Source organism: Mus musculus, chromosome 9 (assembly GCF_000001635.26).
Source record: "Mus musculus strain C57BL/6J chromosome 9, GRCm38.p6 C57BL/6J".
In the NCBI taxonomy this organism is placed as follows: Eukaryota; Metazoa; Chordata; class Mammalia; order Rodentia; family Muridae; genus Mus; species Mus musculus.
Window position 1 is genome coordinate 53,198,451 of NC_000075.6, and position 11,326 is coordinate 53,209,776.

An 11,326-nucleotide genomic window follows, 5' to 3' on the forward strand; every position below is an offset into this window, starting at 1 on the left:
CCAAATGCAAGGGCAGCCACATTCATTAAAGACACCTTAGTAAAGCTCAAAGCACACATTGCACCTCACATAATAATAGTGGGAGACTTCAACACACCACTTTCATCAATAGACAGATCGTGGAAACAGAAACTAAACAGGGACACAGTGAAACTAACAGAAGTTATGAAACAAATGGACTTAACAGATATCTACTGAACATTTTATCCTAAAACAAAAGGATATACCTTCTTCTCAGCACCTCACAGGACCTTCTCCAAAATTGACCATATAATTGGTCACAAAACAGGCCTCAACAGATACAAAAATATTGAAATTGTCCCATGCATCCTATCAGACCACCATGGACTAAGGCTGATTTTCAATAACAACATAAATAATGGAAAGCCAACTTTCACGTGGAAACTGAATAACACTCTTCTCAATGATACCTTGGTCAAGGATGGAATAAAGAAAGAAATTAAAGACTTTTTAGAGTTTAATGAAAATGAAGCCACAACATACCCAAACCTATGGGACACAATGAAAGCATTTCTAAGAGGGAAACTCATAGCTCTGAGTGCCTCCAAGAAGAAACTGGAGAGAGCACACACTAGCAGCTTGACAACACATCTAAAAGCTCTAGTAAAAAAAGGAAGAAAATTCAACCAAGAGGAATAGACGGCAGGAAATAATCAAACTCAGGGGTGAAATCAACCAAGTGGAAACAAGAAGAATTCAAAGAATTAACCAAACGAGGAGTTGGTTCTTTGAGAAAATCAACAAGATAGATAAACCCTTAGCTAGACTCACTAGAGGGCACAGGGACAAAATCCTAATTAACAAAATCAGAAATGAAAAGGGAGACATAACAACAGATCCTGAAGAAATCCAAAACACCATCAGATCCTTCTACAAAAGGCTATACTCAACAAAACTGGAAAACCTGGATGAAATGGACAAATTTCTGGACAGATACCAGGTACCAAAGTTAAGTCAGGATCAAGTTAATGATCTAAACAGTCCCATATCCCCTAAAGAAATAGAAGCAGTTATTAATAGTCTCCCAGCCAAAAAAAGCCCAGGACAAGACTGGTTTAGTGCAGAGTTCTATCAGACCTTCAAAGAAGATCTAATTCCAGTTCTGCACAAACTATTTCACAAAATAGAAGTAGAAGGTACTCTACCCAACTCATTTTATGAAGCCACAATTACTCTGATACCTAAACCACAGAAAGATCCAACAAAGATAGAGAACTTCAGACCAATTTCTCTTATGAATATCGATGCAAAAATACTCAATAAAATTCTTGCTAACCGAATCCAAGAACACATTAAAGCAATCATCCATCCTGACCAAGTAGGTTTTATTCCAGGGATGCAGGGATGGTTTAATATACGAAAATCCATCAATGTAATCCATTATATAAACAAACTCAAAGACAAAAACCACATGATCATCTCGTTAGATGCAGAAAAAGCATTTGACAAGATCCAACACCCATTCATGATAAAAGTTTTGGAAAGATCAGGAATTCAAGGCCCATACCTAAACATGATGAAAGCAATCTACAGCAAACCAGTAGCCAACATCAAAGTAAATGGAGAGAAGCTGGAAGCAATCCCACTAAAATCAGGGACTAGACAAGGCTGTCCACTTTCTCCCTACCTCTTCAACACAGTACTTGAAGTATTAGCCAGAGCAATTCGACAACAAAAGGAGATCAAGGGGATACAAATTGGAAAAGAGGAAGTCAAAATATCACTTTTTGCAGATGATATGATAGTATATATAAGTAACCCCAAAAATTCCACCAGAGAACTCCTAAACCTGATAAACAGCTTCGGTGAAGTAGCTGGATATAAAATAAACTCAAACAATTCAGTGGCCTTTCTCTACACAAAGAATAAACAGGCTGAGAAAGAAATTAGGGAAACAACACCCTTCTCAATATTCACAAATAATATAAAATATCTTGGCGTGACTCTAACTAAGGAAGTGAAACATCTGTATGATAAAAACTTCAAGTCTCTGAAGAAAGAAATTAAAGATCTCAGAAGATGGAAAGACCTCCTATGCTCATGGATTGGCAGGATCAACATTGTAAAAATGGCTATCTTGCCAAAAGCAATCTACAGATTCAATGCAATCCCCATCAAAATTCCAACTCAATTCTTCAACGAATTAGAAAGAGCAATCTGCAAATTCATCTGGAATAACAAAAAACCTAGGATAGCAAAAACTCTTTTCAAGGATAAAAGAACCTCTGGTGGAATCACCATGCCTGACCTAAAGCTTTACTACAGAGCAATTGTGATAAAAACTGCATGGTACTGGTATAGAGACAGACTAGTAGACCAATGGAATAGAATTGAAGACCCAGAAATGAACCCACACACCTATGGTCACTTGATCTTCCACAAGGGAGCTAAAACCATCCAGTGGAAGAAAGACAGCATTTTCAACAAATGGTGCTGGCACAACTGGTTGTTATCATGTAGAAGAATGTGAATCGATCCATACCTATATCCTTGTACTAAGGTCAAATCTAAGTGGATCAAGGAACTTCACATAAAACCAGAGACACTGAAACTTATAGAGGAGAAAGTGGGGAAAAGCCTTGAAGATATGGGTACAGCGGAAAAATTCCTTAATAGAACAGCAATGGCTTGTGCTGTAAGATCGAGAATTGACAAATGGGACCTCATGAAACTCCAAAGCTTCTGCAAGGCAAAAGACACCGTCAATAAGACAAAAAGACCACCAACAGATTGGGAAAGGATCTTTACCTATCCTAAATCAGATAGGGTACTAATATCCAACATATATAAAGAACTCAAAAAGGTGGACTTCAGAAAATCAAATAACCCCATTAAAAAATGGGGCTCAGAACTGAACAAAGAATTCTCACCTAAGGAATACGGAATGGCAGAGAAGCACCTGAAAAAATGTTCAACATCCTTAATCATCAGGGAAATGCAAATCAAAACAACCCTGAGATTCCACCTCACACCAGTCAGAATGACTAAGATCAAAAATTCAGGTGACAGCAGATGCTGGCATGGATGTGGAGAAAGAGGAACACTCCTCCATTGTTGGTGGGATTGCAGGCTGTACAACCACTCTGGAAATCAGTCTGGCTGTTCCTCAGAAAATTGGACATAGTACTACCAGAGGATCCAGCAATACCTCTCCTGGGCATATATCCAGAAGATGTCCCAACCAGTAAGAAGGACACATGCTCCACTATGTTCATAGCAGCCTTATTTATAATAGCCAGAAGCTGGAAAGAACCCAGATGCCCCTCAACAGAGGAATGGATACAGAAAATGTGGTACATTTACACAATGGAGTACTACTCAGCTATTAAAAAGAATGAATTTATGAAATTCCTAGGCAAATGGATGGACCTGGAGGGCATCATCCTGAGTGAGGTAACACATTCACAAAGGAACTCACACAATATGTACTCACTGATAAGTGGATATTAGCCCAAAACCTAGGATATCCAAGATATAAGATACAATTTGCTAAACACATGAAACTCAAGAAGAATGAAGAAGAAGTGTGGACACTATGCCCCTCCTTAGAATTGGGAACAAAACACCCATGGAAGGAGTTACAGAGACAAAGTTTGGGGCTGAGACGAAAGGATGGACCATCTAGAGACTGCCATATCTAGGGATCCACCCCATAATCAGCTTCCAAACGCTGACACCATTGCATACACTAGCAAGATTTTATTGAAAGGACCCAGATGTAGCTGTCTCTTGTGAGACTATGCCGGGGCTTAGCAAACACAGAAGTGGATGCTCACAGTCAGCTATTGGATGGATCACAGGGCTCCCAATGAAGGAGCTAGAGAAAGTACCCAAGGAGCTAAAGGGATCTGCAACCCTATAGGTGGAACAACATTATGAACTAACCAGTACCCCGGAGCTCTTGACTCTAGCTGCATGTGTATCAAAAGATGGCCTAGTCCGCCATCACTGGAAAGAGAGACCCATTGGACATGCAAACTGTATATGCCCCAGTACAGGGGAACGCCAGGGCCAAAAAAATGGGAATGGGTGGGTAGGGAAGGGGGGGGGATGGTATGGGGGACTTTTGGGATAGCATTGGAAATGTAATTGAGGAAAATATGTAATAAAAAATATTAAAAAAAAAAAGAAATTAAAAGCAATGCTTAAGGAGAAGCCACAAAACATTTTGCTTCCAAAATCCTCAATCTCAAAATATGGCATTTCTCTGCCATGTTTCTTACATTTCTTACTATCACCCTGATTTAAACTCTTAAAATGGGAAATAAGTAATCATGTCAAAATTCTTCAAAAACATATAAGACATAGGTCTCAGCAATCATTGCACTTTGCCAATTCAACTGAAGTTCCACTTATTAATCTGGCTAATAATTCTAGATAATCTAGGAATTACTATCAAATAAATGATCACTCTGCACATAAAAAAGAAGCTATCTGCTATTAATCATTTAAACATGGACTAGACTGATCTATTGTAAATGACTTTATAGATAAAAAGTTAAGTGACACTTATGAACCTGTCAAGTTAAACTGATACACTGGAATCTCTGGCATAACTAACAACCAAGCTAGCTTTCAATCATCACATAATACATTTCTATCTTCAAGTCTCTCCTTGTTCATTATGACATTCCCTTCCTTAAAAGTTCTTATAACTACAATGATTAGCAAAACCCTTTTTAATCTTAAGTCCTGTCTTCATAGGCCCTTATATACTCTCCTCCTTCCAGGTATTCCTGTAACATTTATGCTCTTGTATCATCAACCAAACTATAAACAAAGGCCTCACCACACATCAAAGAAAGAAAAATGGATGTGTGCAAGCTCACCACACACACACACACACACACACACACACACACACACACACACACACTACAGAGAGAATGTGACAATCCTTCATACCCATTAAATTAGCAATATATCAAATGATACACAATGGCCCATGACATGAGTAAATGGAAGAACCATCCATTTATGGTTAAAAAAAAAAGCTACATGAACTAGGAATAGAATGACACTTTCCCAATCTGATAAAACAAAAACAACTGCAAAGCTAACCTCAGATACAAGAATAATATCTAAATGTTTATCCCACCTACTATCAAGAACAACAGATCGGCATCTGTCCTTACTTCTCACACTCTTAAGTCATAATCAGGCAAGAAAATGAAATAAGAGATGTATAGAAGGTAAAAATAATTATTATTTTAGTGTTTACAAATAAAGTTGATATAATCAATTATATAGAAGACTTCAAAGAACTCCCAAAAGTATCACCAGTCTAAATAAAATGATACATAAAAACAAATTGTATTGCTATATACTGGCCAGGAAAAACTACAAAATTAAACTTTAAGGTTCACGTAAGATAGTACTAAAGAGTACCAAATAGCAAAAGACTACTCTAACAAAATATGTGTGTAAAATGTATAACAATGCTAAAAAGTAGTAAAAGAGACCTAAATAAATAAAAAACTTACCATACTCATGCAATCAAAAGACTTAGTATTGAGGTGTCAATTAGCTCCAAACATTTAAAAGTTCAATGCAATGTTAATGAAGACTCCATTTGGAGTTCACTTACCGACAGTGCTTCATTCTCTTTAAGATCCAACCCAAACACATCCCGCCGCTTCACTGTGAGGAAGTCAGCATCAGGTCCATCTTCATCATCATCATCTCTGTTTAAGAACTGCACAGAAACTTCCTTGACCTTCTGTGCCTCCTCAATACTGACAACAGATTCAGTGTGAGGCTCTCTTGCTTTTCCCAGATGATCTTCCGTCTCTTCGTCTTCCGTCTCTTCATCCTGTTCTTCGTCACCGTCACCACTAGCCAGTCTGTGTTCTGTCTCTTCCAGTCTTTCCCCACTTTTGTGAAGGACGGACATCTTCTCACTGACATAAGCTGGAGATTCGTCTGCTTCATCGTTGGGGAGGGAGGGGGCCCTGGGCGGAACTGCTTCTGTGACTGGATTCTTTACCAATTCTGTGCTGGGCTGCTTCTCCAGTTTCTGAAGAAATCTTATCCGCGGTGCCACAGCAAGACCAAGAGACCTTCAAAAATGCAAAGAACAAAAATAGTGATGGTATGTTTGTGGTATTATGAAAGTTTCTCCACAGATCTATGTCCAAGGCTTTTTTTAAAAAAAAAAAAAAAAAAAAAAAAATCCCTCTAAGATACATCAATTCTGACAGATTAAATGATCCAAAAGACAAGCCAAAATGAACTGAGTACTTGTCCGGAAAATGTCTTAGACACCTCACTCCCCTTCCAGAGCTGAAATAGTATGAAATAAAGAGCACTCAAATAGAAACAAGATGAACACACTCATGTACCAGACCCAATTTCAAATCCAACTCTCAGCTTCCTCACAACACAGAACAGAGATGCCAATTAACTGCGTGAAGGTACTTTGCAAAACATAAGCTACTGCATAAACTGGAAAAGACATGGCTGAGGAATGGAAAACAGTTATTTTCAAAGACTAGAGCACAATACATATACCATCATCCCTGCCTCAAATCCCACTTCTGAAAAAGAATATGGCATAATCACAGCTATAAAAATGCATTTTTCTTTTTAAAGGAGCTAAAAGAAGGAAATTTTACTGTTTTTTGTTTGTATTTTCCACCCTCAGAGCAAGATTCTATTTAAGATTGGTTGTTTCCTTACACAATCAAAACCAACAATTTTTACTAAACTCCCACTGGTATATACAAATTAACTTAAAAAAGCAAAGGTGAAGCCAGGCATTGTGCACAACCATTGCTCTTTAACCCCAGCCCTAAGAAGGCTGAAGCAGGCAGATGAGTTAAAGGACAGCCTTAGCTACATAGTGGTCTCCAGGTTTGCCAAGACAATGCTTATAAATAAACTAAGTAAATAAATAAATAAATGGCAGCTTTATCCACTTTTTTCCTATATAATGCACAACAGCTGAGAAGTTCCATATTGAGGAGCACAAGCTCAGAAACAGAACTGCTGAAGTTCAACATGCACAAATCTGTCATTTAACAGTCGTGTGATCTCAGGCATAGTCTCCTCTCTAGACAGTTATCTTATCCGAAAAATGGAAGGACTGAGAATGTCCACCTAACAGAATCATGTTCGAGTTAATAAACAGATACAATGAAGTTAAAGTAACGAATGTACAATAGTGGTAACCTTTCTGCCATTACTGTCTGTATTACCTTTGTAACAGGAGGGTTGGGACAATAAGTTTGTATATACTAGAAGATTTCTCATAATATAGTACAGTGACATTTGATTTATACTTCTCAGGAACTAAAACCTGAGTGGAGATAGATAGATAGATAGATAGATAGATAGACAGACAGATAGAGTGTGTGTGTGGGGTGTGTGTGTGTGTGTGTGTGTGTGTGTGTGTGTGTAATTCTATCATTGAATACAATGACCTACATATACTGGGCACTCAAAGTAGTTGTTTAGTACATTTTTTTAAACCTGATATTTTATAGACATAGCAACTGCTTTAGCTATCATAGGCTTCAAGAGGAAATACACCTCAAGAAAATTATACATCTGAATATCAACATAAACTTAAAAACATAGTTAAATTATACTCATCACTTAAGTGTAACATAATTGTTTACCTTCTCTAAACCTCACCAAAAGCAAGTCTTCAATGGCAATCATGACATTTACTAGTATGATATGACAAAACAACTTCTAATTATGTCCCCACAGTATTCGAACCTGTGCCCATCATATGTGAATATTCTAGCTGCAACACCCAAAATAAAAAACATTGAAAGCCGGGCGGTGGTGGCGCACACCTTTAATCCCAGCACTTGGAAGGCAGAGGCAGGTGGATTTCTGATTTCAGCCTGGTCTACAGAGTGAGTTCCAGGACAGCCAGGGCTACACAGAGAAACCCTGTTTCGAAAAAAAACAAAAAAGAAAGAAAGAGAAAGAGAGAGACAGAGAGGGAGAGAGAGAGAGAGACAGAGAGAGACAGAGGAAGGAAGGAAGGAAGGAAGGAAGGAAGGAAGGAAGGAAGGAAGGAAGGAAGGAAGGAAGGAGAGAGAAAGAAAGAAAGAAAGAAAGAAAGAAAGAAAGAAAGAAAGAAAGAAAGAAAGGAAGAAAACATTAAAGTTCACACAGAATACAAAAGTAACTAAAAAGCCTAACCTTTGGGTGATATTAAAAATGATGAAACTAGGAGCTGGTAAATAAACCTAAGGCAACAAGAGCATGTTATCCATGACATGTGGTTCTCCACGCATTACTAAAACAGTAGTGCTGTCTAACACTGCCCTGCACTGTTATCTAACACAAGGATTTTAAAATATTACAACTGACAGATTATACTATACTAAGCATATACTCTAACACAGAATAGAAAACAGCAGCTTACCAAGGTCAATTGTTTTGTTATGAAGGGGAAGTGGAAAGGATACAAATATATTGTGCTCTCAGGTATGAAATCCTCAAATAAAATATTTTTTTTAGTTTTCTTTATAAAACTTAATTTGCAAGAAAAGGTACTCAAATTCCTAGAAAACAAGCTAAACACAGAGGACTTGGCTAAAACATACTTTATCTGGGAAATCTAAGATAGACATTGAAGTATGTTGACGCTCAAGTGTACTTCCAAAAGATTTTGTCAAGATAAGACTCCCTCGAATAGAGCTGATTCTACCTTTACATTAAAAGGTTATTTTTGTTTTATAATCTCTCAATTACTCAAACAAAATCAGGTGGCCATTCCTGACTCACTAATCTTGCAAAAGGAACTGCAAGAGTACATAACAGTAGCAAGACAAAAAAAAAATATTCAGAACTTACAACTATGGACCTTCCTGTCAACAACTAAATATGAGCTAATTTTCTAGATTTCATTTAATATGCTTCTCTGCAAATTTTCAATGGACTGTTCTAAAGCAGAATAATCTAACCTAGGGCTCTTAGAGAATGCACTATGGACAGTCCCTCTAGCTTTATTTCAGCTATGTAATCAATACTTACAGTGCATATTCAGTAATAGGTAACTTGCTCACATTAAATACTTCTTTATCCTTCATAAGATATACTGAGCGTATATAGGAGACAAAACACTGTAAGATAAAAAGCACAATGTAATAGAAGTTACAACTATAATATTAGAAAAGACTTTTTTCGTTTTATTCCACCAATCCAAGACAATAAGAAATACCACCTCAGCTGGGCATGGTGGTGCACTGCCTGTGATTCCAGGACTTAGGAGGGAGAGGGGAGAGACTTAGAAATTCAAGGCCAGAATGGGCTATATGAAGTCTTAACTGCAAGGAGAAAATTCATATTTTTACTTGGCTTCTCAAAATCTACTGAATATTAATTAGTAGTAATTATAATAAGGTGCAATGAGGACAACACGGGCAATGGAATAATACAGATAGAGTATCTATACTGACTGTGTATGTTATTAGCTGAGCAAACACCATTTTCTAAATGCAATTTTCTCATCAAAACCATAACAGTGTCTCCTAATTCACTGTTATGCCAATGAGAACACTTATACAGAACACGCAGAATATCTGCTGAAATAGAGTAGACACAAATAAATGCTTTTTGTTGGTTATATTACTGTAGTAGTCAAAAGTTAAGTTTTCAACAAAATAAAATTTCACTATAATAAATGATCCAAGTTATGACAGATTGTTTTCCCTTTAATTTCAAATAATTATATACATATATGTCATATAAATATTACTATCATCCTGAAAATTCTTACTTCCTTTTTTCTTACCTAGAACTATGCTTATGACAGAGCTATGTCATCTTGTTCCTATCTGTTTATAAAATAAATAGATAACAAATACATCTAAGCAATTACTTTTACTTTAAAGATAATTTTTATGGGGCCGGGGAGATGGTTCAGTCAGTAACGTGCTGGCCACACAAGCATGAGAACTTGAGTCTGAAAGCCCTGCATCCACATTAAAAGGCCATGTAAACAAAACGGGCCTGTAATTCCCAGCACTGGGGAGCCAGTAACAGAATAGGATCCCTGTAATAGGATCCCTGCAACACGCAGTCCAGCTAGGCTAAGTCTAGCCTGATGCATAGCTCCAGATACAATAAAAGACCTTGTTTCAAACAACAAGGTAGAGAATGTTTGAAGAAGACATCCATAATTGACCTCTGGCCTCCATATACATGTATGCACACCTATACATACACATGCATACACAAAAATATATACAGTTCACACATAATTTTTATAAAGTGTTTTCTAATCCTTCTGTCCATATCTCTTAAACTTTACATTTTCTTCTGCATCTCTACAGTTACTTAATGTAATGTAGAAAAGAAATTAATCTTTTCTCCCCAACAAATCTCCCAACAAACCATTTTCTGTCTCCAGAAGCATTAAAAAAAATGGAGTTGGTTCAATAGTATTCTTCCTGTAAGCATCCACAGGAAATAGCACCATTATAGGTTTTGTTCCACCCAGATTATAATCAAAAGCTAGAAAGTCACTTTTCTGAAACCAAATAGCCTGATGGTGCCAGGAATACAGCCATTCTGCTAACCCATGTGTGACAGCAACAAGTTTCACTGCTCACTTCAGTGTGCTATTCTATACTGTTGTTCTAGAGGATCACTTTCCATATGCACAAACCATGAAATGTCCTTTCAGCATTCTGTATTTCCTGGTCTGCAAACAACTGGCCTGCTAGTCATCACAACACTACCAGCATTTTCAGCATCATATGGATTTTAATTTCCAGCATTTCTCCTGATCTAAAGATTAATTAGGCTGACTTGGCCATCCCAGAATGTAGACACATTACAATATGTCAGATGTACATCATAAGTAAAATTTGTAAGTTTAGGCAATTTCTTAAGACTTTTAATTCAGAAAAGAATTCCAAGAATATTAAGATTCAAATTTTATTTCTGAAGATAATTTACAAGAATGCTATACCATCTAGAAATTTAGCCTAACACAGAGAATATGAATCTTCTAGTCAGTAAATGCAATTGAACTTACAACAATTTCATTGAAAAAGGAAGTTAAGTTTTATTAAGTATACTAGATTCCAGGCTGCTTCAAATATAAAATTAAGAAGTAATCTATGTAAAACTTATATTGTTTAAACCATTTAGTTATGGCCATGCAATATAGTAGTAGCAGAAATTGATGAAATATAACTTCCTTATATAATTCCATTCCAAAAACAAATACTGAATTTAAAAGTGACTTACCCTTTGAGCTCTTTCTTTTAAATCTTGATCTTGAGCTAAAAATGATTCTAATTTTTTCTGAACATCAATAAGTTTTTCTGGATTGATT

At 36.7% G+C, this 11,326-nt stretch overlaps 1 protein-coding gene across 1 annotated transcript in view; it reads right to left on the bottom strand.

Annotated features, from left to right (window-relative positions):
* Window positions 1–11,326, bottom strand: part of Ddx10 (DEAD box helicase 10) — a 149,717-nt gene that overhangs the window by 99,997 nt on the left and 38,394 nt on the right. Inside the window, exons 11-13 of the mRNA NM_029936.2 lie at window positions 11,239–11,326; window positions 9,016–9,104; window positions 5,609–6,080 (exon numbers count right to left, since the gene is read on the bottom strand). Coding sequence (NP_084212.2) covers window positions 5,609–6,080; window positions 9,016–9,104; window positions 11,239–11,326 — 649 coding nt within the window. The remainder of the gene's footprint in view (window positions 1–5,608; window positions 6,081–9,015; window positions 9,105–11,238) is intronic.